This window comes from Arabidopsis thaliana, chromosome 3 (assembly GCF_000001735.4).
Source record: "Arabidopsis thaliana chromosome 3, partial sequence".
Lineage (NCBI taxonomy): Eukaryota > Viridiplantae > Streptophyta > Magnoliopsida > Brassicales > Brassicaceae > Arabidopsis > Arabidopsis thaliana.
Genome location: NC_003074.8, coordinates 23,292,448 through 23,320,295, shown reverse-complemented (window position 1 = coordinate 23,320,295; position 27,848 = coordinate 23,292,448). Strand labels below are relative to the sequence as shown.

The 27,848-nt window shown below is 39.5% G+C and overlaps 13 protein-coding genes and 1 non-coding gene across 15 annotated transcripts; 7 read left to right on the top strand and 7 right to left on the bottom strand.

The window, feature by feature from the left end:
• The first annotated feature begins 659 nt into the window (after positions 1-659).
• IPT3 (isopentenyltransferase 3) lies at positions 660-2,325 on the top strand. The gene has a single exon (NM_116176.3). The coding sequence runs from the start codon at positions 849-851 to the stop codon at positions 1,857-1,859; it is 1,011 nt and encodes a 336-aa protein (NP_567138.1). The 5' UTR covers positions 660-848; the 3' UTR covers positions 1,860-2,325.
• Positions 2,326-3,680: 1,355 nt separating this feature from the next.
• On the top strand, positions 3,681-5,211 carry AT3G63093 (uncharacterized protein). The gene has a single exon (NM_001340190.1). The coding sequence runs from the start codon at positions 4,079-4,081 to the stop codon at positions 4,616-4,618; it is 540 nt and encodes a 179-aa protein (NP_001327919.1). The 5' UTR covers positions 3,681-4,078; the 3' UTR covers positions 4,619-5,211.
• On the bottom strand, positions 4,038-4,790 carry AT3G63095 (Tetratricopeptide repeat (TPR)-like superfamily protein; the record flags this gene model as incomplete). Its single annotated transcript, NM_001084864.1, has 1 exon — positions 4,038-4,790. The coding sequence occupies one exon, from the start codon at positions 4,788-4,790 to the stop codon at positions 4,038-4,040; it is 753 nt and encodes a 250-aa protein (NP_001078333.1).
• A 22-nt stretch (positions 5,212-5,233) lies between the features above and the next one.
• On the bottom strand, positions 5,234-6,868 carry AT3G63090 (Ubiquitin carboxyl-terminal hydrolase family protein). Its single transcript, NM_116174.4, has one exon. The coding sequence runs from the start codon at positions 6,677-6,679 to the stop codon at positions 5,465-5,467; it is 1,215 nt and encodes a 404-aa protein (NP_191868.1). The 5' UTR covers positions 6,680-6,868; the 3' UTR covers positions 5,234-5,464.
• Positions 6,869-6,907: 39 nt separating this feature from the next.
• On the bottom strand, positions 6,908-7,292 carry RTFL14 (ROTUNDIFOLIA like 14). The gene has a single exon (NM_001340189.1). The coding sequence runs from the start codon at positions 7,241-7,243 to the stop codon at positions 7,097-7,099; it is 147 nt and encodes a 48-aa protein (NP_001319824.1). The 5' UTR covers positions 7,244-7,292; the 3' UTR covers positions 6,908-7,096.
• Positions 7,293-8,898: 1,606 nt separating this feature from the next.
• On the bottom strand, positions 8,899-10,559 carry GPX5 (glutathione peroxidase 5). Its single transcript, NM_116173.4, has 6 exons — positions 10,076-10,559; positions 9,906-9,982; positions 9,756-9,817; positions 9,498-9,616; positions 9,219-9,386; positions 8,899-9,131 (listed from the first exon to the last, which is right to left on the bottom strand). Exons 1-6 carry the CDS (start codon positions 10,133-10,135, stop codon positions 9,096-9,098), a joined length of 522 nt encoding a protein of 173 aa, NP_191867.1. The 5' UTR covers positions 10,136-10,559; the 3' UTR covers positions 8,899-9,095.
• Positions 10,560-10,637: 78 nt separating this feature from the next.
• Positions 10,638-17,931, bottom strand: AT3G63070 (Tudor/PWWP/MBT domain-containing protein). Its single transcript, NM_116172.3, has 11 exons — positions 17,507-17,931; positions 16,964-17,040; positions 14,103-16,148; positions 13,247-13,655; positions 12,686-12,794; positions 12,491-12,603; positions 12,237-12,421; positions 11,738-12,155; positions 11,288-11,645; positions 10,954-11,133; positions 10,638-10,746 (listed from the first exon to the last, which is right to left on the bottom strand). The coding sequence occupies exons 1-11, from the start codon at positions 17,627-17,629 to the stop codon at positions 10,721-10,723; spliced, it is 4,044 nt and encodes a 1,347-aa protein (NP_191866.3). The 5' UTR covers positions 17,630-17,931; the 3' UTR covers positions 10,638-10,720.
• Positions 17,932-18,430: 499 nt separating this feature from the next.
• EDL3 (EID1-like 3) lies at positions 18,431-20,006 on the top strand. Its single transcript, NM_116171.3, has one exon. It carries the CDS (start codon positions 18,840-18,842, stop codon positions 19,656-19,658), a length of 819 nt encoding a protein of 272 aa, NP_567137.1. The 5' UTR covers positions 18,431-18,839; the 3' UTR covers positions 19,659-20,006.
• A 349-nt stretch (positions 20,007-20,355) lies between these two features.
• AT3G09885 lies at positions 20,356-20,780 on the top strand. Its single transcript, NR_143935.1, has 3 exons — positions 20,356-20,550; positions 20,631-20,674; positions 20,743-20,780. It is a non-coding gene; the product is annotated as an uncharacterized misc_RNA (transcript).
• Positions 20,781-21,169: 389 nt separating this feature from the next.
• AT3G63052 (uncharacterized protein) lies at positions 21,170-21,567 on the top strand. Its single transcript, NM_001125425.2, has one exon. The coding sequence runs from the start codon at positions 21,185-21,187 to the stop codon at positions 21,383-21,385; it is 201 nt and encodes a 66-aa protein (NP_001118897.1). The 5' UTR covers positions 21,170-21,184; the 3' UTR covers positions 21,386-21,567.
• A 194-nt stretch (positions 21,568-21,761) lies between these two features.
• Positions 21,762-22,552, top strand: AT3G63050 (uncharacterized protein). Its single transcript, NM_116170.2, has one exon. It carries the CDS (start codon positions 21,924-21,926, stop codon positions 22,344-22,346), a length of 423 nt encoding a protein of 140 aa, NP_567136.1. The 5' UTR covers positions 21,762-21,923; the 3' UTR covers positions 22,347-22,552.
• A 518-nt stretch (positions 22,553-23,070) lies between these two features.
• On the top strand, positions 23,071-23,724 carry AT3G63040 (uncharacterized protein). Its single transcript, NM_116169.2, has one exon. The coding sequence runs from the start codon at positions 23,087-23,089 to the stop codon at positions 23,648-23,650; it is 564 nt and encodes a 187-aa protein (NP_191863.1). The 5' UTR covers positions 23,071-23,086; the 3' UTR covers positions 23,651-23,724.
• MBD4 (methyl-CPG-binding domain 4) lies at positions 23,670-25,011 on the bottom strand. Its single transcript, NM_116168.5, has 2 exons — positions 24,855-25,011; positions 23,670-24,383 (listed from the first exon to the last, which is right to left on the bottom strand). Exons 1-2 carry the CDS (start codon positions 24,900-24,902, stop codon positions 23,871-23,873), a joined length of 561 nt encoding a protein of 186 aa, NP_191862.1. The 5' UTR covers positions 24,903-25,011; the 3' UTR covers positions 23,670-23,870.
• A 141-nt stretch (positions 25,012-25,152) lies between these two features.
• AT3G63020 (hypothetical protein (DUF3049)) lies at positions 25,153-25,914 on the bottom strand (the record flags this gene model as incomplete). Of its 2 annotated transcripts, NM_001125424.5 has the most annotated exons (2): positions 25,153-25,582; positions 25,655-25,914. In NM_001125424.5, 2 exons carry the CDS (start codon positions 25,878-25,880, stop codon positions 25,257-25,259), a joined length of 552 nt encoding a protein of 183 aa, NP_001118896.4. The 2 variants fall into 2 exon arrangements, with proteins under 2 accessions (NP_001118896.4, NP_191861.1); NM_116167.1 differs by having other exon boundaries at positions 25,257-25,871.
• Positions 25,915-27,848: the final 1,934 nt, after the last annotated feature.

Below are 27,848 nucleotides of genomic sequence, written 5' to 3'. Positions count from 1 at the left end.
GGGGAGAGTAATAAGAGACGTTCCCGGGGGTCTTTGGCCATTGCAGGTCGACAAACAATTTTGCCTCTCCGTTTCATTAATGGACGGTCCAATAGAACCTTTATATTATTCTACAAATATAAACAACTCTATGATAATATCAAAATATGAGATAGAATCACATCTGCATAACTTTTTCTTATGAAATTAGGGAATACAGAATATCTATATACATATAATATTTGATAGACCGATCATGAGGAGGAAGCATCATAACCTAATTTCTTAAATGTTTTTAGTTAAATAATGTCAATCCATCCAAGGTAATTGCCGAGTTTTTCATTGCGACTGCTCTAATAACATGATAAAATCTATTAAAAACAAATATACTATGAGCTTAGACAATAACCCATCAAAAAAAAATAACCCATATATATTTTTATTAAAAAGAAGAGAAATGCTTCTTAAAACTTTCTGCCTCGCATATAATCGTTATTTTCCTAGAAAAAAAATCGTATCTTAACTTCACATCAAACGTAATAGAAGTTTACGTTTGATTGTGACATTATCAATATATATCATCTGCATTGCACGCGGATCAAATATTTGGCCAGTCTAAATAGAATTAGAGGAGAATAAAGTAAAATAAAACAACAGGTTTGACCAATTAATTAAAAAAGGGGCGAGCCAACTTGTCGTATATCATTCGTACAGTGGCCATTTACTAAGTGTGTGACCCTATATATATAAATCATATCCTTCATGCAAAGTCACCTGAACATTTCATATATAAGAAGATATACAAGCCTACCAAACATAACAAAACATATTTTAAACACCAGCAAGTTTATATTGCAAAGCGTTTCATCATGATCATGAAGATATCTATGGCTATGTGCAAACAACCATTGCCTCCTTCGCCGACTTTAGACTTCCCTCCAGCGAGATTTGGTCCCAATATGCTAACTCTAAACCCATACGGTCCAAAGGACAAAGTTGTGGTCATCATGGGTGCTACCGGGACAGGCAAGTCACGACTCTCCGTGGATATAGCCACACGTTTTCGGGCTGAGATCATAAACTCAGACAAGATACAAGTCCACCAAGGTCTAGACATTGTAACCAACAAGATCACGAGCGAGGAGAGCTGCGGGGTACCGCACCATCTCCTCGGCGTCTTGCCGCCTGAAGCCGACTTAACCGCCGCGAATTACTGTCACATGGCGAATCTCTCCATTGAATCCGTCCTAAACCGTGGAAAGCTTCCAATCATCGTTGGAGGTTCCAACTCTTACGTGGAGGCTCTAGTGGATGACAAAGAAAACAAGTTCAGGTCGAGATACGACTGTTGTTTTCTATGGGTGGACGTGGCACTTCCCGTTTTGCACGGGTTCGTGTCTGAGAGAGTTGACAAGATGGTGGAGAGTGGAATGGTTGAGGAAGTCAGAGAATTTTTCGACTTTTCGAACTCTGATTACTCAAGAGGGATCAAGAAAGCAATCGGATTTCCGGAGTTTGACAGGTTTTTCAGGAACGAGCAGTTCTTGAATGTGGAAGACAGAGAAGAACTGTTAAGTAAAGTGTTGGAAGAAATAAAGAGGAATACATTTGAGTTAGCTTGTAGGCAGAGAGAAAAGATCGAACGGTTGAGAAAAGTGAAGAAGTGGTCTATTCAGAGAGTGGATGCGACTCCAGTCTTTACAAAGCGAAGGTCCAAGATGGATGCTAACGTGGCCTGGGAGAGGCTCGTGGCTGGACCAAGCACAGATACTGTGTCGCGGTTTCTGCTGGACATTGCCAGCCGACGACCGCTCGTGGAAGCTTCAACAGCGGTTGCGGCCGCCATGGAACGCGAGTTGTCGCGGTGTCTAGTGGCGTGATCAGTTGTAACCACGTAAAAGATAAGGGTGGATTCTGAAGAAATGTGGTTAATTTACGCCAATGGTACTTATTGGTGATGGTGACGGGGCAATGATCCGATCAAAATATACGAGGCTACGATGAGTGGTGGAAAAATATAAAAAAATAAGCTACAAAAATAAAATATGATATATATGCATATCGTATTATCGTATATAGTATTGTCAGATACTGAAAATTTTGGCATAACGGTTATTCAGTATTATCATCTACTTTTTTGGATGTAAGTGAGACTGTGAGTGGAATGCTATATTTGGAAAATGAAGACTTACCCGCCTTTTGTAACTATTTGATTTCAATAATATAACGACGAGTAAGCTGAGTGGGGCTTAAAGTTGGTACGATTTATATAAGTTTCTATCTCATGATTAATAATACAATTTGTTATTTCTAAACAGGAGAATATTAACCAATATTAAAGGGGAAATCTTGACTGCTGACCCACTTATGTATATAAGTTTATAACCATAAATTATGATCAAGATACTCTGGAACAAAAAAAGAAACATTTAGTAGCTAGCTATATATAGACAAAAAAATTTTTGTTAAAGAAGCTATTAAGGACACAAATTTCTAAGCCAATGATTTTTTCTCTTCCAAAAAAGAAAAATAATCATAAAAATTATACATCAATTGTTTTTTCATCTTAGTTTTTGCTGATTTAAAAAACAAAAAAAAGAAGCTAAACAAATAAAATTACTATAACCACTCAAATAAATGATACGATTTTTCCTTCAATTTCTTGTACCAACAAAAAGTAAAAAAAAAACACAAATATGATACGATCCACAAAGTTTGATAATATATAGCAGCAACTTTTTAGGTATAGAATCCGTTCAAAAATATTAACCAGTTTGAGTCGGAACAAAACGAAGAAAAAGAAGATTTAATATATATTTTTTTTTGGTAAAGAGAAGAATAATAGTAGTAGTTATTAATTAATTATACTTTAAAAATGAGTAGCAGCAATTAGCAAATGACCGTACAGTAAGAAACAGTAGAATGCGCCAGAAGCCGTACAGAGAAGCCCGTTGACAAATATGTGCAAATTATTCGATTCATCATGTGAGTGCCCACACACACACACACATATCAATCTTAGTTTTCTTAATGCGTTCTTAATTGGAACCCATCCATTTTTTTTATTCTCTCTACTAAGCCCGTGTGCGATTGGCGTCTCTCGACGCTAGTGGCCACCTTTTTTTGGTTTGTTTTATTACAGTTTGCTATCTCATTGCTCTTGTCATAATTATAAAAATATGTTCCGTAACAAACAAAATTGATCACTCATTTTCTTTTACCAAAATAAAATAAAATTGATCACTTATATCCTCCTTCTAACTTCTATATGTATACTTTGGTCTTCTTGGCCTGGTACCATGTATTGGAATTTGGAAACTTATGTAGGTGTGAATATTTGCGTATATATATGATCTTGACGTAGATTTTGAACCTATAAGATATAAGGAACAAAGTGCAAGAAGACAAATAACAACTTGCCAACAAAAAAAAAGAAGTTCGAGTAAAAGAATCACATCTTTTTAGCATAACCCGAAAATTTAAATTCTATACATTGGTCCCATCAACGCGACTTTTTTTTTATTACAGAAAGTAAGATTCCAGAATCTCCATCTTCCCTTGTTTAATGTACCATCATCTCTTAGTTTTTTTTTTTGGTTCTGTTTGTTAGTACTATATATTCGTTTTTTGTGAATTGAAATTGCGTTATAGAATGGATTCGATTAATTTATGTCAACGTAGAAATAGCAAACGTCCTTAAACTCACCACAGGATCGCTCTTATATACTTCCGAGTCCTCCCACCCACTGTGGTGTTATTAATACAATAAACGGGCTTGAAACTAACTAATTTAGAAAATTGCCATCTGTAATAAATAATGGGCCTGCAATCATCTCAAAACCCTATGAATTTCGGCCCATATGGAAGCTCACACGAATGGTTTGGTTTGACTTTTTGACCTGTATATGTAATGTGAACGTACAAGTACAACAATTAAACTAAACAGCGTGAATAAAAAACTTTATGACAACAACTAAGAAGAGAAGATAGACAAAGGGGTCTTGATTCTCGAAGAAGAAGAGAAGACATGGCAGTATAGTATTAGAAAGGAAAGAGAATCAGCTAATGAGTCTGCCTCCACAGACGAAAGTGACGATACATGACTCATCCACAAAGACTGTATAGTTATGAATTGGTTTGGCTAGCAATGGCGGAAGCCGGACCAGAAGGTCGCACACGCACTCGTTGTCCATTTGCTTCAACCACTTGCAGCACTCTTGTTGCGCAAACGTCTCTTCTCTGTGTCGATGATGGTGGCGGTGGTGGTGGCGGTGGTGTCGACGGCGGTGTTGATCGTGGCTGTTGTCGTCATTGTTGTGGTGGTCGGCGTCATGATTATGGTCGTGATTGTTGTCATTGTGATCATTGTCATGGTCATGGTTATGGTCATGGTCATCGTGAGCACGGTCATGATCGCGGTCACGGTCACGGTCGCGGTCACGGTCACGGTCACGGTCACGGTCATCGTCGTCATGGTCGTGATCATCGTCATGGTCGTGATCGTGGTCATCATCGTGGTCATGGTCATCATCATCATCGTGGTCATCGTCGTGGTCGTGGTCGTGGTCATGGTCATGGTCGTGGTCGTGGTGGTCATGTTCAGGAGGCGGGGGAGCGATGGGAGCAGGAGGTGGGGTAATGGGGGCAGGTGGTGGGACAGTGTGCATTGGGAGACGTGAGCAGGCGTAGTTAGCTAGGGCGTATTGAGACGCGCATAGTGGACGTGGTGGTGGAATCTGTATCACTCTCTGGCCTCTTGTGAAAGAGGAGAGAGCGAGAGCCAGAGTTACTGCAATAAAAAGTGTATCCATGGAGAGAGTGTGTGTGTGAAGAGATATCTTAGGTGTGTCTCTTTATATATTCAAAGTCGAGGAAGGCACAAAGAGGGCTGCAGAAGGATTTTAGGTGATATTGCGTTATCCATTTCATTTGCGTGACCTTGGTGTTAGGTTGTTTGTAGAGCTTTCTTTCAGGAGAGTGTTTCACATTGGTATAACAACAAGTCTTGTTCCAAATTCCACAACCAATTAAATGACTAAAACTACAATTAATAGCTGCAACTCCAAATGCGTGACCAAAGAAATGTAATTTAAAACTTGGATTGATCAAAAGAAAACACATGAGAAGAAGATAAAGATTTAAGCGTTAAGCGTTGATTGATCCTAATCTACAAGATGATTCCTGCTTTAAGATCTGTAAAGATCATATACTCAAACAAGTCTACACAGCATCTCACAAAACGAAGAACTGTATGTGAATATGTAACATTTAGTCGCTGAAACCGTTCTAACTAGAATCAACTCCCTGAGATGGAGAAAACAAGTGAATTCAAGATTGCAACTGAGAGAGGTGATTAACATTTGATTATTTATCTCTTATTAGCCAAAAACTTACAAACTTAACCATCCACCCTAAAGACCAAACCAGGCCAAGAACTATGCCTAGAGAAAAAACAGAGGACATAAACAGAGTCTTGATTGTAAAGTTAATCACAGAGACGCTCTATCGGTTCATTGCTTTTCGCTGCTAACATCATCTCCCTGTCTTTCTGAACTTGTTCCCTCTGCAGCTTCAGTCTATCTTTCCTTTCTTGCCATCCTTCCTCTAATAACCTCAGGAACTTATCCTTAATAGCAAGCAAAGGATCTCTATCAACAAGCTCATCGTCTTTATAAGCTTCTCTCAACACTGCAGTCTTGATCCCTCCTTTTAACGACAAGTAGAATATACCTGAATGACGAGTGAAAACACTCGAGAACGCGTTGGAAAACCGGAACTCATCGCAGAACTTGCCAAGTGTAGGCACAGGGACTCTTTTCAACAGTGACAGAGAAAGCAATTCGTGCACAACACCAACAGTTCGTTTCTCCATTTCCTTAGAAGCTTGGTCTAAATGAGACACATCCTCATATGGTGATATGTAGTCTTGCTCTAACCAATCCCTAGTCCACTCTCTCATCTCCTTCCTTAGGAAAAAACCAGACGGCAATTTCACATTGTAATTGGGTCGAATCCGGACACCGGTTTTAAGGGTCTCGTCTTCTGCTCTCAGCTCAATCTTCGATTTGGCGAAATCAGGGTTCCAAGAGACTAGCTCAAGAAAGGACTTACCTTCTTCAGGTAAACCGGTTAGCCTGAAGTAATTAGGGTATTTCTGAACCAATTTCATCAGAAAATCGTTCGGAAATCCGAAATCTCTCTTCACATGAACCAGTTTATCTGCACTGATAACCTTATCTTTAGCCATCATCAGCAATTGGCAGAGCTTGGAAACAAGTAAAGGCTCATTCTCAGAGTAAATCCTCTGCTCTTCGTCGAGGAAAGCTCTGAGACGAGGCGTGGGGCGGAGGAATTGGACGGGATCGGACTTGGGTTTGATCCGATCGTAGTAGATCTCGAACAGGGAAGGGTTCATTTCAACAAAGCTCTTAGCTTTGAAAGTGAGACGTAGCCTCTCGCGCCGTTTTTCGAGGTATCTGAGAGGAATGACTTGACCTGGCTCGTTCAGGACTTCTTTCACAACCCGAGCACAGAGCTTGTAACGCTTGTCCTGCTCGATGGCTTCGTCTAGCCTCGTGTCTTTCTTCCATACCACTTTCAGGCTCGAGATCCATCGGATTTGAATCCCTAAACTATGTTCTTTGGCATGTTTCAGAGATTTGATGATTTCGTAAGAAATGGTTAAGTTTCTGAGCACCATTCCTGATTTGATCTTAGCAGAAATTAGGGTTTTTCGCCGGAGCGTGAGAAAGAAATATGCCTTTAAACCCTGAAAGACCAGAACTACAAGATCACCACGCGTGTTAAGAGCAAGTTTAAACCACGCGCATCGTTTTTGAACTTTTTGTTTATCAAGGCAAATGTTTTTAGCACCAATCAAGAAGACAACACCATATTGTGGTCTTTTTTGTTCTTATTAGTATCTCTATTTACAAAACAGAACTTCCGATTGATGACCAAATGACAGTAGGTATCGATATTTTCGATGATTACAATTAAAAATTTACATTATGGTATATACGTTTAATTAAATAGCTAGTTAATTAGTTTGGAACTGAACTAATACATAACCAAGAAGAAAGGAATTTGGTGATTGATTATATCATATGTATATGGATCAATCATGGGAGGAGAGAAGAAAGACAGCACATTTCCAGATGATGTAAAGACGAGCCCTTTGCTCCTTTATCTGCTTCGAACATCTTTTCCATGTCCTAACCTTGGTTACACTAGTGCAGCATCTCAATACTACTGTCCCTGCCATTGAGATCCTATATATCGAGAAATTTTCAAAGTAAACTATTCGTGTGTGTGTGTTTGGCTGCTAGAGAGATAGATTGCTTATATACTAGTATACATGCTGACTCGAACTCGATTCAAATAATTTGGCACATAGTGTAGAGATAATTTGGTAGATATAATCTAAAATGCAAATATAGGATAAAATTAAGATACATTATTGAACTGAATAATATGGAGGACCTACATGTTTCTAAGTGTGAAGAAAAGGCATGATGCTTTCACCATTAGCTTCGCTTTTGAACTAAAACCTTATGTTTAGTTTCTATCATTGATTAAATGTTCGAAACAATTTGGTATCATTTTTTTTTTCCTTTTTTCGAAAAAGCTTATCATGTTTTCAAATTTGATTTTGCGGTGAGGATATTGTTTGAACAGAAAACTTCTGTTCATGCACACATGAGTCTTAATGATGGAGCCTGTGGTTTGTGGGTCTTTATGTCTTGCTGTGTGTTAGGTGCGAATGGAATGATTAAATATCTCTAATTTGGTAGTTAGGAAATGTAATTAAATAAATCACGATCAACTTCTTAATTATGGATTTGCTTACGAGTTTAGCATGAATGTTACGTTCATCCCACCACATCACTCATTTCATGCCATTGACTATAAGCTTTGGAATTGATCCAAATTGGTATCAGTTAAACTATTAATTAAGAGGGTTTCCGTTTCTAATTTCATTGTGTTGTTAAAGAAGAAAATTGTATGCTTTCATTGTATAATTTCCCTAAATTTCTCACTATGCCTCAACTAAAGCACCGAAATGGCTACACCAAAGCCCTTGAATGTATTAAGCACCATAGCAAAAACGATGCAAATAAAAGGCAGTGCAATGGTAGTTGAGCCAGAACCTAAAGGACGGGGCTCTACACAAATCTCCAAACTAAGTAGCTTTGTTCGGGTCACGTAGACTCATGGAGGAAAGCTCGGGGCTTGCTCACTTTCGGGAGTAGTTGGTATTGGTCCCTATCTTCGGTTTTGAAAACTCTTGACGGGATACCCAGTGCTAATCGAAGAAGAAGAAAAAATGTAAATATAATACACAGAGAAAAAATAAAATGGAAAAGACAGTACACTAGTTGTAATGTCTAATTAGTGATTATGGGATAGGTGGGTCGTTTGTTCACAAAATAAAGCCATAAAAATGGTTAATGTTAATAATATCAGTAGTTTGACTAATCTCTAACAAAAGCAAAAGAAACTGATAAGACAAGAAAGAAGAAGGATGGATGCATGAAAGAGTGGTCAAGGTCTCCTTTTAAGTACTCCTTTTTTCTCCTTTGTACTCTCTATTTCTTCAATTGTCTGCCACGTTTCACAAACAGCGCACGTGAGAGTGATACGCCACTTATAATCGATACATTACAGATGGAAAGAAGTTCTCATTGAACACATGAGACAGATTTAAACATTAATTATCGTCGAAACTGAGTAATTTGCACCATAAAAAGTAAATGGTGAGAGTGATAGATAGACTAAAATGTCTTTTGGTATCCTAAGACGTTGTTATAGGCGTTCTCTTGAGTGAAAATCATTGATGTTTTATTTTGATCTTGCTGATTTCGTCTAATCTTTAGCTTAGCTGGTGGTTTGTATTTGTTGGAATTAGTTTTTTTTTTTCTTTTTTTTATGGGTTCAAATCAACTTATTGGAATCACCTTTGATCAAATTTCACAAAAGAAATGGCTAGTAGAGTTACACATAAGATGAATACAAGGCCCATATGGAAGGTGCAATGGGAAATGTAGAAACTTGACTGCATGACCGAGAGTATGAGAGAAGTTTCTTCCAAAGGAGTCAAATATCTCTGTGCGTGTTCACAATTCTTGTGCAAGGGCTTTCTCGATGTCTTTCTGTTATGCAGAAAACAAACATGAAGTAAGCCATAAAAGAGTGATATGATTTTATAATAGAATATGAAGAACAAGAGAGTTAGAGACCTGGATGGATAGAGGTGAAACAGTTGTGCCATAACGATCAATGACTTGACCATCTTTGCCGACCAAGAACTTGGTGAAGTTCCATTTGATACGACTTCCAAGAAAAGAGGGTTTCTTAGATTTGAGGAATTTGTAGACTGGTGCAGCGTTTTGTCCATTTACACGCACCTACACACACACATAGATGATCATGATCATTCATGCTTAGTTATAAACTTACAAAATCAGCTACCTATTAAAGGCATATGAAGAAGAAAAGTGTCTTGTTTGTTGAGGTACCTTTTGGAAAACAGGGTATTCAGCCTTAAAGCGAGTACAAGCAAATTGATGAGCCTCTTCGCTGGTGCCAGGCTCTTGGGACAGAAACTGGTTGCAAGGAAACGCCAATACCACAAAACCTGATGATGATCCAAAGGAAACCAAAACAAAAAATCTTACATAAACGATGAAGTAACAAGGGAAAGCAAAAGAAGAAGAGTCTTCTTTATTAGAAAGGAATATATACATTCCTATTCTAATATTCTTGTATGGTCTGACCTTGATCTTTATATTTCCGGTAAAGTTCCGTCAGCTGGGTGTAATTGGACTCCGTGAATCCGCTGTTCCCCAAATTGTTTGTTAACAAAAAATTTAGAATCAAGAAATAATAATTAACTAGAGAGAAGATGATCGGAGGATCTGACGGACCATTTAGAAGCGACGTTGACGACGAGCAGCACTTTCCCTTGATACACGCTTAGGTCAACCTCCTTGCCGGAGCTATCCTAATTTCCGATAGATCAGACAAACAAGTCAGAAACGCATTCATTCATCAGATAAACAAACAATGAAGAAAAGGGATTCATAAATTAGAAAACCTTGACGGTGAATTGATGGATTGATTTCTCCGACACAGATGATGATGATGAAGCACCCATCTCTCGATCGATCTCTATCGCACAGAAGAAACTAATTAAAATTATTTGAAGTCAACAGGTCTCCGCTTCTTCATTGTTCATTTTATCTCGCAGCAGCATTACAGCTGTTATGTTAATTCCTTGGTAACAAACAAACCCATCCCTAATTGTTTTTTCCATTTGCTATTTAACTAATTAATCGCCTCTTTGACCATTTTTTAGAGACATCTCATCTCTCCAGGTGACAGAAATGCATATTAGTGTGTATTACCACCACTCCCCAAAAATAAACCAAAAAATTTTGTTTACAAAATATCAAATGCCTAAATCAGTGACAGTATTGCCTAACTCAAATCTCTCTCTCTCTACTACAACAAATGGCTTTTCACGACTGTTTCTTTAGCCTTCTCCACGACGTTTTTGGTCATATGTACACACACCAACTGTGCCTTTTTTCTTTTGTATATTAACATCTCTCTCAAGTGGCCCAGGTCTTTCCAACCTACACTTGTTTCTCCCTATTTCTTCTTTTCCATGACTATAGCCCAAATGTCTTTCATTTAGAGCAGACTGCACCTTTGCCCTTCTTCATCTCTTGTCTCCCACTCACCTTTGATGCCACGTCCCTGGATCTGCATATCCACAAACATACTCCAAGTTCATTTTTATATTCAAGATATACCCACAGGACAAGCAAAACAATCTCGAATCTCAGAGACCTAATGATATAAAATCCCCAGTCAAAAGAAAATGTCAGAGTTTCTAAACCTAGGAAACAATTCCAGTATAAGAAAAGGCTCTGATTCATGACGTGGAACAAGTATGAATTTCCATATTACCTCTCATTCCTACTGGAACAGGACCTTCCGAATGCTGCTTATAGTGATAAGAGTGTCTATTGTTATATGCACGCGGAGAATCACTCCACCTATTGTTCTGCAACCTTCCTGAGTCACGGTGATGCCCACTGTATGAGCTCGATTGATGAGGTCCTTTGTGTCTGTCATGATATCGTGGACCTGCAATATAAAAAAAAGAAAAGCATTCACGCCTATTAGCATCCATGAGCAAGTGCTTGTGTGCGCAGATATGCATTCATATATGCATTCATATATGCCTATTAGCATGCATGAGAATTATAAGGAAAAAAAAAAAAAAGGTATCGGAGTCCACCATGAGAAGAGGGCGGATGATATCTCCAATTGTCTCGATTCTCGCATGGTTCAGGCCTCATTCTCTCATAGCTGTCTTGATAATTCCTTTCGTCAAATTCCAGTGTGTAATGAGATCTGTGAGGGTATGATAGACCTTCTCTCCGCGACTTTATATGGTGGTCCGGCTCCATATATGAATAATGATGTGATGGCGGAGGAGGTGGGGGATGAGAAGATGGATATGGCCTATGCTGGAAGTTAGAACCCTCCCCACGTGGCATGCTTTTTGACAAAGATACTCGGGAACTATAAGATGGTTCAGGACTTCCGTAATGCATTGGGGGATTCATCCTTGGAGGACCGGCATGATAGTCGCCCTTGAATATTAACCACAAATTAAGTTATTAACTATGTCTGAATCCTCACTTTGTTAACTGCAAAAGATTCTAAAAGAAGAAAAAGGACGCACCTGCATGCTGGGATTTCTGCGGTAGTCAAAGCCATTTGAGTAGGAATTAGACATTGCCAACTGAGCATTCTGCGAAGGGCGAGCTGGTGGAGATGACGAGGTAACATTCTGATGTGAAGTTCCAGGGACAAGCAGACAATTTGCAGACTCTCTATTATCAGCTTGATCTGTGATCGCACTAGCACTGCTTCCACCTTCCCAAGGTGGAGCCACGTCTTCCATTTCAAGCTCACCATCAACATCTTCCAGTATACGGGTATGCCTTTCGGTAATGGACGGTGTGACATGTTCTTCAAGGCTTCTTGACTCGTGTTCAGGGGTGACAGACTCAAAATCACCCCCATCCGAGTCACTTCCTTCGTCTTCATCCCTAAGTATTGGAGGTATGCAGAATCCATGAAGCTGGAGAGTTGAATTACTGAAACAAAAAGGTGAAAAAAGTTATGACCCTAGAGATAAAGAAATCAAGATCCCAAAACTGATTAGACTCAACTCTCACCTTCCATATTCATCCACCAGTATACCCTCCATATCTCTAACAGGGTCATCCAGCGCCCTTTCTGTTCGAGCGGATCGCCGAGAATAGAGGCAAGCAGGAACATTACTAAGCGAATCAAGTTCTCTTATATGGTGACGAACTATAGATTCAGGAAGGATCCGTCTTTCAAGCCAAAGCCTCAAAACCTATATAAGAGCAGAAAGGGTGAGAGTTAGTATTCATAAGAAAAAGAATATCTAACTAAAATCGCATACCTTCAAGCACTGTTTTCGGTTTTCTTGTGTGGTAGCTCCAGCTGGGACAGCAGCAGTTAATAGGCGAGGTAGCATAGCCTGAATGGATGAAAGATAAACACCACCAGCATCACCTGAATAGAAAGGTAGTATTCACAAAGTTAACTCGCCATTGAGAACATCAATGATGCAACTAAGCAAAAACAGCATACTCACCATTCAAACCTTTGGAGCACTGAGCAATAGAATCCACAAGGAAAAATAAATCCACCCTCCTTTGTAAATTTGACTCACTTTCCAAAGTGTGGGCCAGAATTTCCATCGCCTAATTTTAGACATAGAGATTCTTAGAGCATCATTAACAACATTAGACAAAAGTCTGCAAAATAGTGTTTTATAAATTACACAAAAGCACCGTGCAAAAAGTCCCTTTCCACATTAAAACGGTAAGATAAGATAATAAGGATTGCCCTAGTCCTTTGCTTGAAAAGAGTGGCTGGATGCCTACAGCATCCTAAAATCAGTAGACAAAACAATATATATAAGGTGTTTCTCTAATTCGTAGTAATACATAAAGTTGGTATTGACAATTTGACATGTTCTCGCAATTAACTATTTGATAAATGCAAATAGGTATATAGCATGGGACAGATCCAGGTACAATGTTTTAACAATCTATAAGAAGAAATTTGTCTCCGATTGGATTCCACCTCTAATTAACATGTGGCATCCACAAACAGATAAGACAAGATCACAAGCAGAGAGAACGTTTCATACCTTTGCTGAAACGCCAAATTTCGCCAAGTCCATAGCCAAGCGAGTTGCTCGGCCAATGGTCTCCTTTGTCCTCACCAATGAGTCAAGTGCAGTCTCAAAAGACTCAACAGTGCATTGCACATCAGAACTAACAACTTTCTTCACCTGAGTTGTGCCTGTTTCAACTTTGCTTTCTTCTTTGACAGTGTCAACATTTAATGATTTGTTCTCACCATACTGAACATTGGTGCTGTAATAACTGTTGTTCTGCATAGCATTTTCACTTTCTGCGGTAGAAATTCGGCATACTGAGTTGCAATTTGGAGTACCCCTTGCAGGAGATGAATTCAATTTTTCACGTGAAAAGTTCTCAGATACTGAGATAGAATTGGTGGCTTGCATCTGCTCCTTCTGCTCATCAACCTCACAACTGCCAATGCACACAGACATACCATACTGTTAGTCAACCAGTTCCGTGAATTGGAAAAACTTGACCAAGATAAAGTCTGAAGAAACTTAATCTAATTGATGTTTTGCTTAAACTCAATATGCATATCCTCTACATAGACTTTCAAAGCAAGAGAAAATTTAAATAGGAACTGGGAATCTTCAACTGTAAAAGGAAAATGCAAATTACAAAGAAAGAAAGAAATAACAAAGAAATGGAATTTTATGTCAAAAAGTGAATAGATAGATTCCTAGTCATGTTCTACATCAATCTGCCTATGAGGACTCCATGCATAAAATATTCCAATGTGGTTAGAAATTGAACACATGATTGTAATTAGAAAAGTTTTTCTAATAAGGAAAATCAAAAAAGGAAACAACATAGAATCAGAGGTTAGTATAGGAGTAGAGACAAAATCAGTAGACTCACCTCTTTTCCAGCTCTCTGTTCTCCACAGCATCTGCACAGTGACTATATACAGTTTCATACTGAGGTTCCGCATCATCTACGATCATTTCACTTTCAGTAGCAGAGAGTACTGGATTCTGTATCATGTGAGCTTGTTTGTCACTATCAAGTTCTTTACCGGGACTTCCTTGGTTTTCTTTCCAAAGAGTATTTTCAGTCTCCTGCAGGTTTTCAACCTCCTGATAATTGACCACTGAACAGAACAATGGAGGCGGCGGTTCTAAGGCTTGGGACTGAACAACCTGAGTCATACAGTAATCAATTTTCTCACATTTTCCATTAAGAGAATCTCCAACAATGACCAATGAATGGTCACTAGAATCATACTCCTGGATTTTGTGTTGGTGAGGAGATTGAGCAGGTACCACTGTTGTTGTCATATCCAAACTCGAGCATAAACCGGGGGACTTATTTGCAGATGAATCAACGATATCAGGATTCAAAGGGGTTTCATGTTTCTCACTTTGATGTGAGCATTGTATATCAATAGGATCAGTCTCACTAATTAGACAGTTCCCAGTTTGCGATTCCTCAGAACATCCCTGAACTACTTCAGGAACACGAGCTTCTGTTTCTACCAAACTGCTAAGTTGGTTAGATTGTGCTCGAGTTACTTCATCATCTAGTGTCATGGTAAACTCGTTCTCATGGAAATTCACAGCCGTTTGTCTATCTCCTACAGTCTGAACACAGGCCACAGAAGGAGACATTCTGTCTGAAGGTTTCTCCATATGAGAAGGCACTACATCAACCATAACACCTGAAAGCTTAGCAGACAACTCAAAGCTGTTAAATTCTTCGGCTGCAGAAGTATCATGACCAGAACCAATACCATTTTCATGATTCACAGAAGGGCTTGTCTGCAAAGCTGCACTTAGTAGGGTGTCTTTCGACGATCTCTCTTCCACCTGTGAAGAGGCATTGACCTTTTCATCAGCATAAAAAGCTCTACTCATTCGAACTCTGGCTCGCTTTACCAGAGGCAAATGTTCATCACCATTCTCTTCACAGGGCCTCTCATTCAGCCTTTCATGAGAATTTTGAGATCTCTGGCAGCTATCACATGCATTGGGCCCAAGACCTTCTGCTTCAACTTTAGCAGGAGGGTCAATAATGTCACTGGTTTCACGTTTTCTGGTGGGTTTCCTCTTCTTCCTCTTAACCATGGTGCTAATATGAAAATCAAGCCCTTTGTTAAGCTCATGACCTCCGTCACAACCCTCACCAACGGCATCAGAATACTCAACTTTGGAACCAGAATCCACACCATTGCCTTCATTCCTACTATTATTGTTAGATTCAACTGTAGCAATTTCAGATGCGTTGTCCTCATCAGATCCGTGCAGATTTAGATCTGATGAAACCACGTCATCTGATTCAGATTGACCTGACGTACGGATTCTTTTTCTCCTTCTTATAGCTTTGCCATTTATACTATTGACACTTGGACCACCATCACTGCATTGAAGCATGGACCTTTGAACTCTATCCAATTCCAACCTTGATGAGATTTTAGAGTGCTCAACCGGTAATATTATACTCTGTGGAGCATACTTTAGAGCCCGCACCCTTTCATTTCTTCTCCTTGAGGAATATGTAGCTATCTCACATAGATCTTTAGCTGCTGCACTATCACAGGCACCATTATGAGCTAGAGTGTTATGACGCAGGGCTAGCATTTGTTCAGCAGCTGAAGCATCTTCGCTGAGAAGAGTCAACTCATCTCTACCATGACTAGAACTTGACTCTATTTGAGTGTCAAGTCTTGAACCAATTAGATTTTCACAGGCCTGAGGCAGCTGTGAAGTGTTCCCAGAACTTCCAGCAGTTGTTTCTTCAGCATATTTAGGCCCACTAGCTTGGTCCTGCTGCTTCAGCTTCTCGTAACTCTCTGTGATCTCCTTGACAGCACGGACAAAATCTGAACCTTTGGCGTGCCGTCTTGTCAAAAGTGATTGCTTCTTCTCCTCAGTAAATGATTCAACATCACCATGATTGCAAAAAGCTCTGCACATACACCAGAAAATATTACTAACTGCATACCCTAAAATAAATAACATTTAACTGATCTAGAGGGAAGAGACAGTGAGCATAGTTTACTACAACCTTGGACTGATTCCTTAAAAACCAATTAAATTTGAAAAGCAGACAGTTGTGCTAAAATGCTTCGTCATAATAATTATACATCAGTATCCACTTAACCGTGGGAATGAATGAAGCAACAAAAAGAACATTCGCTAAATGCTGATGCTAATCTGCAAAGTAAATGATTAAAGAGTTTTCAGAGAATTCAACATGCAAAAGGCTTTAAGATAAATGATAACAAAAGTCACCATCCAACAGATATGGAAGCTCTACACAAAATTGCTAACGATAAGTTCAACAAAGAAGCACTATTGCGAAACATCTGGAAAGAAGAAAATCGACTCAATTATCATTAACTCAAGTGAACACAGAAGTTCAAACCAGGAATGATTCAGATTCTAAACCAAGTAAAATTAGAGCTTAGTGGTGTCTGTTAGAGAACATACATCACAGCAAATTGATCCTGCCGGAACAGGAAAGGTTAAAATCTACAGCCATAACCAAGGTACCAGCTTCTACGTCCTAATCTAGTGAGACAAGAACCGAAGTTTATCTCCTCGAATAAGAATCATAATAAAATGAATTAATCAACTCAAACGGGGACACAAAATTTAAGGACCTAAAATAAGTGTAGGATGACAAATAGGAACTCGCACTGAAAATGTAAGCATTTGGGAAGTATGACCAGAAAGCAAAACAAAATATATGAGGGTGATACTAAAGGCCTGAGAACTCACATCTGTTGAGTGCCAAAAAAGTGAACAGTTACTTTCTTCGAATCGGCTGAGTGGCCCCATTTTTCCGGTTCGTCAACCTGAAATCACTCCCAGCAATTAGCACAGGAGCAAGTGATCCAAAAAATCAAATTCAAACTGGTCTGGAAAGTGGCAAATGGGATATTATAGGGAATAATCATCATATATCCAAAACTTAGAAGATGTAAAATGGCCTATAAAGTTGCTAAACGAAAGTCTGGATCAGTGGTAATCTACTAACAACTACAACAACTAATCACGGGTATTCCTGCAATCTGCCAAAAACTAGATAAGGTCACCAACCCCTCTGAAAATATCCATATCCCTTAGGCAGTTGCTAATCCCAGAGAGGAACTTTCATCTGAATTATATACAGATGCACATACATGCAACTTCAAACCCTAAATTTATAGCTATTTCTACCGTCAACTGGAAACTAAATCATGAATCTAATAAGCAATTCTTGCAGAACCAAACAGAAAAGAGAAGAAATAGCAGAAAAAGCAAAGCCATAGATGCACATACCACGGCAGGCCAAGCAGGAAATCCTTTGACTTTGGCAAGAACGAGATCGCCAACCTTCCACTCTCGGCGAGCGGATGATGCCGCCGCAGCCCTACCACCCCCTCTCTTGCGGCTCGGAGCCATCGGAATTCAGAAGAAAAAAAAACAACGAAAATCAGAAAAGGAAAAGGTAAGGATTCTAACTCTCGAAGTTAAGCCAGAACCACAGGCGAAAATTAGCAGCTCGGCAGTGCCTAGGGTTTTCGGAGACAGATTCCGCTAAAGAACTCGCAGGCATTGAAAATTCCCAACCCAATCGACGGATGTAGGCACGCAAGACAGAAGAAAATCGGTCCCGTAAACCCTAATTGAGATGAGGGAGAGAGACAATCGAAGATTTCTGGTGGATTCTATCGCTTTTGTGGAAGAGAAACATTCACACACGAAACCCAGGAGAGGGAGAAGAAAATGAAAAGGAAGCTGCTCTCGATATGAGGAGTATGTATATTTTTGTTAATCGTTTGTTCGGTCGGTGTAGGGTTTGCCAATTTCCAAAGGCGATGTCTAACGTGCGCCTTACACGCGTAGGTTAACTTTATTTCCTTTAAAAGGTTAAAAGAGCGAATCTGACTGGTATGTACAAAACGTCGATCAGAGTTAAAAAAAAGAAAAAACAAATCCACGTGATTCAACCACTCCTCTAAGCCCATTCTATTTGAAACGGAATGTATGGGCTTTAATAAAGTCCATTCAGCCCATTATTAGCTTAACCTCGTTATCCAATCCATCAAACATTTTCGTAGTAGTTTGTAGTTGTCATGTGTTGACCACTACAAAAAGCAAAAAGCATCAGTTCCCGATCTTGAAAAACTCGACCAAGACGTTGACCACTAAAAAAATCTTCCTGTTGGACGGACCTTTTGGGAGCTTATGCTGCCTTTCATGCGACTGCTTTGTGGCTCTTCTTAGTTTGGAAGATTACTTCGTATTTGCCACGTTTCTCGACTGCAATTGAACGTGACACGTGTTCCGGGAGATATTTTTGGTTCCAGAAAAGTACGTTTCGGATTCGCGTTTCCGTCTCTCGCTCGACACGTGGCACTCCCATTCCTTAATTTTTTCCTTTAATACCAATCGAGACGTCAGTTTATACCTCCGATTCTCTGTTGCAGCGCACGCAATCACCAATGGACACGCGTCACAACTACCAATGATAGCTCGACACATTTAGCGTCGGGGAGCTCCATGGATCTTTTATTCTAGCATAAAGCCACGTGTGTTATTCTCGAGCACCGGACCAACTGATATAAATACGATAGATCACGACGCGCGTGTTTAGACCGCAAAAACTCAAATGCTTCTAGAGGGAAGATTCTCCGTCGTCCAGATGAACACGAATAGACGGCTCAAATTTAACCAACCGAGTCGATTACCCAACTCGGGTAAGTCAGGTATAGAGAATGAGCGAGTCCTGGTTCTTGTCTTCGAGTCCATTAGCTGGGACATCCACACGCTATGCACAATCGCCTCCCTCAGCCGCAGATTCTGCGCAATCGCCAGACGAATTCTGTGGCGGCGGCTCTGTGTGAACCGTGCGCCAGGGATGGTGGCGGCATTGTCCGGCGAAGATCCCAGCGGTCGAATCGACGGCGGCTGGCACGCGTTAGCGAAACTCATGTTCTTCTGCGGCGGGGGTGAGTCGACTCGGTATTTCAATCTGAGTCAACCGACGTCGGGTCACTTCGCCTGCGAGTCCAGATTCTCCAAGACATCCGGGAGATTCTTCCTGCCAAAGAATTGCCGCCGTGATCTCCTATACATGAGCGATCCGTGCGAGCATCAGGCGGTGGGTGGAGATGAGCATTTAGGGGTTTTCAGAGGGGTATTTCGGGAATTTATGAGGTCAAAGACGAGGGAGTGTCTCGTGAGAAGACAAGCGGCGCTGGAGGAGAAGGTTAGGTGTCCGTATTGCGGAGGGCGCGTGTGGAGCATGACGGCGGCGCGTCTCGTCCCGAAGAGTGCGGCGCGGCGGCTGGGATCACGTGAAGGTGGGTTAGAGTTCTTCGTGTGCGTGAACGGTCACTTGCACGGCACTTGCTGGCTGATTCCGCTTTCATCGGAGGAAGAAGACAATGGAGAAGACGACGACAACAGTGACGGAAGTGTGATCTAATCCAATGGTGGTGGCGATGTCCACGTGGAATTAGGTCTCTTGGGCCATATGCAAACCACAAGAGGAAAATCTCAGTTAGATTTCTCCTATGAGATGTGGAGCTCACTAGTAGTAGTTGCAGGCTGATTGTGGATCGTGAGAAGATCTTTCTATCTATCACCGATTTGTCTAGTTTGGGTTTAGATAATTTTGGTACACTACACACTCATAGATAATTTTGGTACACTACACACTCATAGTCATAGATCATTAGAATTTTATTGTATCTGGTTTGTTTTATTGCGAAATGTTGGCCATTAATTTGGTGAAGTATAAAAAGAAATTGAAACAATAACATTTGGTTTTATTACATCTTCCCCTCTGTTTCTATGACTATAACAATGGCGATATGTTGCAAACAGCAAATGAGTTCCATAATCCATACATAAAATTTCATATATAGTGAGGTGAGCTTGTCCTCTCAATTGGCACACCGGTTACAGTTGTTGGTGAGGTACGCCTTTTATCTGTCACCGGTTCCAAAATCTTCTTATATTACTACCAATATACGTTCTACATCTCATTTGTATTGTTTCTTACCATGTCATCAGGTTGTTAAGGACGGTGTCCGTGGTTTCAGGATTCAAAACCCCGAGAATGGACTTTTCTTTGTCTCACCTGTACCGCTCGATAAGATCATCTTTCCGTTGGAAAAGTGGTCAAGGTTGTTTCTCTTCTCAGTATGGCTATTGTCTTCCTCGAAAACTGAGATTGAAAAAGTCTAAAAGGATCTCTTTGGCAGGAGGTTCAAATATGTCTCCATAGGTTTAACTGTTGTTGGTGTGATTCTGATTTCCAAGCATGTGATTCAGTATATTGTAGAGAGAAGGCGGGGGCGATTGTTACGGAAAAGGTAATGTCATATATTAACCAAAGCCATATACTTGCAAATAGATAGTCATTCCAAATTAAGTGTTGAGCTATTTGTTGCAGAGTTGCTGATGCAGCTGCTAAGAGAGCCGAACTAGTAACTGGAGGTATTAACATGTGAATCCTTTTTCTGCATACGCTTGGAATTGATTTGCTTACAAAAATGTCTCACCAGGATTGGAAACTCAACATGAGAACAGCTCAGATAATACAAGCAGAGATGGCCATGTACTTGATCTCTGTGTGATCTGTATGCTCTTCACATTGAAACCAAAAAAAAAAAAAGAGGTATGGTTTTTACAACATTATACTAGATCTGGGTTTATTTCGCTAATAAGAAAGAATATAGGATGTATTTTGCTATTTTAGAAACGTTCAGGACTAGAAAACAAATAAAAATCATTGCACGGGCCTGGCTCAACCCATCAAAATTCAAAGTCCAATTTTTCTCTAGTTAAAATTAAATCCCTCACTTCATCAACCCAGAAAAAACGAAAGTTAATAATACTATGAAACGTTTTAGGTTAACATCCCACATCGGTAATAAGAATAATATGACGTATCTATATATACATCTGCAAAGTAAAACCAAACACAATTGTCACTGGACGAAGTGAATGGGTCATATGGGCTTGTCCAAGTTCCGACCCAGGAAAGTCCCCGGGCCACTTATCCGCAGAGATGCGGCCTCGGTAACGAGAGAATCTTGCGGTGGAGAGATTCAAATTGCTGAGACGCGTGTGTGGAGCTTATGTGGTCTCTCCGCCGATGATATCATGGCCGTTCGACAGTTATTCACCTCTTCCTCTATGGACTAACTGAACGGGGCTTACGTTTCAATGACAAGCAACTTTTTCTTTCGTCGAGAGAATTTTGTCAAAATTAAAGTCAACAGCTATCATCAAAACACGTGATTCACGCGAATTGAAACGTGACAATAACAAAAGTGAAAAACATAAGTGAGAAGTACTTTTATAGATAGATCAACAAGTCTTGTAAGTGTATAAAGAATCTTTACAAGTTTTCGTCCACTCAACCGAAATTTACAGTGATAAGGGAGCTTCATCTTTCAATAAAGAAGCGAATCTCCAGCTCCAACGGAAGAAAAACTTGCACAAAAGCAAATTTCTTTTTAGTTAAAAAAGCGACCAAAAAACAAAAAAAGAGTATTATGAAAGAAGAAACTAGATAAATTCTGTTTTCCTTAGATATAGAAAAGACAAAGACAATCACATTTCCCCCCAAAGCGTAGAATCAAAGCAAAGCAATCGGAAAAAGAAATCCATAATCCCACTAATTTTTTCATATAATAATAAACCAACACCATAATCAGACATTCATGTAAACAAATAGACGATGCAGAGAGCAAATGATGATGACAACAAGAGAGGGTTTTTTCGGCGGCTTTTAAAGTTGGTGTTCGTTAAACTCATGGCGGGTGCGGGTCACAAGGAAGATAAGTCTGTGACAAAGAAACTGATCAAGAAAGAATCAAAGTCTGATATCACAATTTATTTCAAGCAAAGAGAAGAGTCCGAGGATAACAACGCTAATCCCATCAATATCTCAAGAAGCTCGGAGAAAGATAGGGTGATCATGCTGGTTAATGGTAGTAACGGCTCAAAGAAGAACTTAGCGAGTGAGCTAAACGTTAGGCGATCAGTAGCTCAAACTGGAGCTGGTGGTGTGACACAGCCGAAGCCTCTTTTGAATGATATAAACACTAAATCACATGCTTTCATTCAGAGTAGACTCGAGAAGATGCGAAAAGGCTTGTAGCCAAATGCATGATGAGTGTATGACCTCTCTGTTTTGACTCTTTTCTTTCTTCACCTCATATATGTCTTAAAGACTCCTATCTAGCTTTTTCATCAATTCAATTTTACGATACACATACTTCCTCCATTCTTCATGTTACATGAATGTATAATTTGTATTCTGAAATATATTTTTTTTATTGTATAATATCAAAATTTATGTGATTATCAAGAACCTCTTTTCAAAGCTAAGACACGTAAAGTGATGTATAGGTTCGTTGTGCACTTACCATGATTTATAAGCAGATTGGGAATCAAATCATGCTAAGGAAATTATAACAGATATGAGAGGAAAATTATTCCTCTCATTACATTATCCATGACATGATAAGTTTATTCCTTGCCTAATTTGAGATTATACATATAGCTTGCAAAACCACTGAAACTATTTTGTGTGTGAATGAACCCATTAGACAAATGAAGAGAAAAAGACACCTGCCTTAAACCATCTCAAATTCAATGCAAGGATCAATTGAAGTCATTGGAACTTGTCTCCTCTCTTCTTTTTATTTTTTTGGAGTTTCCTTATGTTGGATTTGGACACGTCTATGCACAGGCTAAAGCATGATGTCCAAGTGGATGATAGGAGAATCTTGACCTACACGTACCCGTAACACCTGTAGAATCTTGCATGTCACTAACCAACCCCTCTATATAGTATAACACAAAAATTATCATCATAACCTATTACATCTATAAAACATGACTAGAGGCATGATACCAACAAAAGCAAAGGTAGTAGTCATCTCACTGATTTGGGCTATTCTGGTGTTGGAAAGTGCAACAGTGTCAAGTGCAGTAGAAGATTTGGTGGTGGAACAGTGCAAGCACAACTGTAAACATGATATCCACAACAAGAAGAAAGAGTGTGAAGATAAGTGCAATGAACTGTTGATGATGGAGATAGAGAAAGAGACAAGTGGACGACAAGAAGAAGAACACAATCCCTTCTGTGAGGCATTTTGCAACCCCTTTGAAGGACTCTTTCAACATTGCATGGCCGTTTGCCCTCGCACCAAGTCCAAACCAGAGATGATGGTCATAGGAGGAGAAGGTGTTGCTAATGAGGGTTTGCAGACAAAATGCAACAGAAAATGCCTGTCTTACACCGAACCGGAGGCCTATAAAAAATGCATATCCGGATGCTTCATGTCCAACGAGGAAGTCTGTGAGACATCGTGCAGTATTCTTCAAGAGGAACCGCTCACTATAAGGTGCATGAGGATTTGCCATGAGAGAATTCCCGGAGTTGTAGCCTCTACTTAATGTTTTACGAGGGGACTTGTAAGGAATAAGTGTGTTTCTTTGGTGTAAGAATCCAAATTAAAAGAATATTTAACATTTGAGTTCCGGTTAAAGAAGAGACAAAAGATCATATTTTTTTGCTTAGAGATGTTAATATCATAACAGTTTTAGAGAACATCAAATCTATAAAGACTCAAAACGCATTGCTTTAGGGAGCAGAAAGAAGGTAGAAGAGAACATATTAGTTATGGCTCTGCTTGACACTGCTCTTCTCTGAAGTAGTGGTAGTAGTGCTTGGAAAAGGAGAGCCAAGCTTCGGATCAGGGGGAACAGTATCTTCCATGACCTTGGGGACAGTGAAATTGAAGTCTCCAAGTGGTGCGTTCCTGAATTCCGGATTGGCTTCAACGAAGGCAGCGATTTCATTGCGACTCCTGAGCTTCTTCCCGGTAGGAGTAAAGTAGTAGGTATCCATCTTAGAGTAATCTTTTCTGAGAACTAAGCTTCTCTTGAAACCTTTAGGCGTTTTGGGGAGACCAGGCTTGTCAATGACCCAAGTCCGAGAAGAATCGTAGTCAATATCAGCAGGCTCTTCACAAGACATGCCCTGTTTCTTCTGACAGTTAAAAGGATCCTCGAGCATTTTACTTCTGATATCTTCATATTCCTCCTGGCTATCAATCACCCTCCACTTGTGACAGTTATCGCACTGTGCAGCATAGGTATCAATCAACCTCCCAGGAGCAACATCTTTCTGCCATTAAGTCTCAGTGAAACAACCCCACACAAGACTTGTGAGCGTAGAAGAAATATATAATGTAAGGCAAGAATAAGGAGCGACACTACTCCAGCAAGCGTTAAAGAAAAGAACCAAGGCTTTCTTAGAGCAATAACTGAAAGCAACGACACATCACGAGACTGACTCAAAGTTTGCAAGACCAAAGATTTCAAAGTTAACTACCAACAATTTACTTCCAAGCACCAAAAAATCGTGAACCCCAAAACTGATAACCTAGAATTCTATGCCTTGTATAACTTCCTCCATCAATAGTAACTACTAATACGGGATCTGAGATCTCCAAAGACAGTAAGAACACGAAAAACGCATGCACTTTGACCGGAATTATAAGAAGGTTCGCATCTAACACAATAAAGAGAAGAAAAACGCAAAGAACGGAACCTAGAAAATGGAAAGCGAAATATATGTAAGTCATTGTGGGACTACCTTGGCTTTTGGTTTCGCTGGTTTTCCGATCTCCTCCTCTTCCTTCATCTCACTTACTTCCCCAGATTCTTTTTTAGTAAACTTTTTCTCCAAATCTTTGTGTCCCCCAAAAGTAAAACTCTCTCAAATAAGTCTTCCTGCGAACAGTGTGATAACCGCACAGCCTGTGCTTTAATGTATCACTGTGACGGACAAATCATAAATTAACACGTCGGCTTGAGCGAATTATTTGGGCTTCAGGCCCAGGTTTGTTTTGCAACAAAATATTATTATGGGCCTAATATTCATAAGTAAAGCCCATAATTCCCTTTTCTTATCTTGTTTCTAACGGATCATCGGACTACAATGTCGTTTTTTCCCCCCGGAAAATTAGCTGAAAATATCAAAATTCTAAGAGGAAGATCAGTGATTCTGTTTATCTTCATTATCATCTTCTACTACGTCGTTTTGTTGACTGATTCTCACTGTTCCGATTCTTAGTCCTTCTCTCCCACGAACACTAACGATCTCCGGTGAATCTACTGCCACGCTGGCAATCTCTAACCGTCCTTCGCTTCTCACTCTCCTGTGATGAAATCTCGGCCGTCCGTTACAATCCAGTGTCGTCAAAAATGGTGGCAGATCTCGCTTCCTCGTCACGCTTCTTCCTCTCCGCGGCGACGGCGCCTTTGATCTCGACTCCGTCAGCAGCGGCGGTCCATACGGTCCCCACGGCGATATCTTCCCTCCTAGATAGAAACTGTAACTGTTATTTTTCGAAGAACACGAGAAATATTCGTCAAGAATAACTCCACACACACCTCTATGTTCCCTGCACTCGTCGTCGGGATTCTCGTGGTCTGATTTTATCTCTAGAGATCTGCTCACGGATAAGCTTTGAAGAGGTTCGCCGCCGGAATCAACAGGAGTGCTCCAGCGCCGTCGATGGGAATGCGTAGGCGTGTCTTCCTCTGCCATTGACGACGTGCGGTGTTCTTCATCTATATCTCCGGTGAGAATCGTAGAGGATGACGTCATGATTAACATAACCGCTCGTCCTTCCCTGTTCTCTACTCTCTACGATCGCAACTCTGCATCATTTTTTGGGCCTTAAACGAGATTTAATGATTTATAGTATTTGGTGGGGCCTCTGCGAGAGGTTTTGCCAGCGTGGCAAACAGATCAGGATTTACTCATTTAACGGGCTTTTGTAAACCATGACACCTTGTAAGTAAATTGGTCCGCATGGTCAAATTAAACCTTGTCTTGGAAAAATCTTTTCACCTGTAAAATATTAATCTCACCGTCCTTTTTCTGGTGGCAGTAATTGTGAACAAAATCTTAAATCATATTAACTTTAATTTTTGGGAAATACGCATGCAGCACATCGAATGATTTTTAAAAATATTACATGAATTTTTCTACGAAAATTTTGAAACTAGTTTCTAAACATTACTACAGTATTAACTAATGGCTGCAATTGAGAGGGTGAAAACATTGAATTGGGTCATTCCCCATCAGTTTTAAAAAACTATAAAGTTAATTGGGTCGTAATTGCATAAAACGTTATTTCTTTCCCGGAAATAATACTCAGTTCATTAATTTGATGGGCTTATAGAACGATATTCTAAAGCCCATTATACGGGCCACAAGAATCTTTTGAGACACTCGACAAATGGCAATCGCTAAAAGCAAACCCAAAATGTTTTAACGATATGTGATAACTCCTGAGCCATGCATGCTAATTTTGCTATGTCATTTTGTAAGAAAACACGTTACTACAAGTTGTCTTTGTTTAGACCGTTAAACGGCATGCAGTCTATTATTCTGGACTAACTCCATGTGAATGAAAACATACATATGATGACGAGTTGATGATGAATGCGAAAGTGATAAGAGAGCGATGATGTTTAATGGTCTTTAGGGTTTGAGATATTCGAGATGAATAAGGTTCGTGTCTGAATCTCTAGGGGTTTAGGTTAATAGGCTAATAAAGACAAAAGCATCGTTGTTCAATGCTTTTGTCTCTTCTTTACTTTTCTTCTCTTTCGTTTTCTTTTTCTATTTTTCTTCCATTTCTATGAATCTCTGCACATCTAATACACTTTCCATTCGGAGTAGCTCTACTCTTTAACTTCTTCCCATATTTTATAGTCTCGTTATTTCCCCTTTACCTCTTTGATTTTCTCTTCTATGATCAGGTTATTTTGTTGTCAAGTGTGGATTGGATTTATTTTCTTAATTTGGTAATATTTTATTTTTCTTATGTTCTAGTATTTCTTTATGATGTACCGACAAAAAAACAAAAATAAACTATCATTCGATATGGGTTGAGTTATTATGGTTTGATTGATTTAAATATATTAGAATATATACATATCTGTGTATACATTTATCTCTCTTTGTATGTACTAATATTTGTAAATGTTTATCAAAAAAATTACCACTAATTTGGAGATTATATATAAAAAATAAAGACTGCTCTTCTTTAATTTCGTTTCCTCTCCCACATACACGATCGACACCTCCTTACATAGGATATGTTAGTCGAATTCACTACCAAACGCACCGCAGCCTGTAACATCTAATGTGAACCAGAGAAAAAAAAGTAACACCCATAAGCTATTGATACCCTTTTGAAATTATAAATTAAAGATTCCTCAAACCAAACCTTTAAGCTCAAAAATGTTAGTTAGATGATGACTATTTAATAAATTTGTAATTTTGGATCTAAAGCATTGAATATAGTCTACAAACGACAAAGCCAATCCATTGACAAAAGAAAGAATCTTAGTGTAAACGACAAATTAATGAATTATGGAGAAATCAGAAGATGTTGATAAATCACCAAACATATTTAAGATTTTTTTTGTCAGAATTAAAGACCACAAAACTATATGAGAGCGATCCTTTGTTACACAAATGCAATATATTTTCCAAACACGGAACATAATTGCCCAAATAATTAGACAATATTCACACAAATAAATTAAAAGAAAGACACTTTCCCCGAGT

Bases quoted from the DNA above. Each gene is read 5' to 3' on its own strand.
- IPT3 (NM_116176.3), top strand. From the start codon at position 849: ATGATCATGAAGATATCTATGGCTATGTGCAAACAACCATTGCCTCCT.
- AT3G63093 (NM_001340190.1), top strand. From the start codon at position 4,079: ATGACTCATCCACAAAGACTGTATAGTTATGAATTGGTTTGGCTAGCA.
- AT3G63090 (NM_116174.4), bottom strand. From the start codon at position 6,679: ATGGTGCTCAGAAACTTAACCATTTCTTACGAAATCATCAAATCTCTG.
- RTFL14 (NM_001340189.1), bottom strand. From the start codon at position 7,243: ATGGCAGGGACAGTAGTATTGAGATGCTGCACTAGTGTAACCAAGGTT.
- GPX5 (NM_116173.4), bottom strand. From the start codon at position 10,135: ATGGGTGCTTCATCATCATCATCTGTGTCGGAGAAATCAATCCATCAA. The intron at 9,983-10,075 runs GTTTTCTAATTT...ATCGGAAATTAG, and splicing joins TCCATCAATTCACCGTCAAG to GATAGCTCCGGCAAGGAGGT. The intron at 9,818-9,905 runs GTCCGTCAGATC...TTTGGGGAACAG, and splicing joins GTCAACGTCGCTTCTAAATG to CGGATTCACGGAGTCCAATT.
- AT3G63070 (NM_116172.3), bottom strand. From the start codon at position 17,629: ATGGCTCCGAGCCGCAAGAGAGGGGGTGGTAGGGCTGCGGCGGCATCA. The intron at 17,041-17,506 runs GTATGTGCATCT...GAGTGATTTCAG, and splicing joins TTCCTGCTTGGCCTGCCGTG to GTTGACGAACCGGAAAAATG. The intron at 12,422-12,490 runs GTATGCGATTTT...GCTCTTATATAG, and splicing joins ACCGAAAACAGTGCTTGAAG to GTTTTGAGGCTTTGGCTTGA.
- EDL3 (NM_116171.3), top strand. From the start codon at position 18,840: ATGCTTCTAGAGGGAAGATTCTCCGTCGTCCAGATGAACACGAATAGA.
- AT3G63052 (NM_001125425.2), top strand. From the start codon at position 21,185: ATGGGTCATATGGGCTTGTCCAAGTTCCGACCCAGGAAAGTCCCCGGG.
- AT3G63050 (NM_116170.2), top strand. From the start codon at position 21,924: ATGCAGAGAGCAAATGATGATGACAACAAGAGAGGGTTTTTTCGGCGG.
- AT3G63040 (NM_116169.2), top strand. From the start codon at position 23,087: ATGACTAGAGGCATGATACCAACAAAAGCAAAGGTAGTAGTCATCTCA.
- MBD4 (NM_116168.5), bottom strand. From the start codon at position 24,902: ATGAAGGAAGAGGAGGAGATCGGAAAACCAGCGAAACCAAAAGCCAAG. The intron at 24,384-24,854 runs GTAGTCCCACAA...ACTTAATGGCAG, and splicing joins CAGCGAAACCAAAAGCCAAG to AAAGATGTTGCTCCTGGGAG.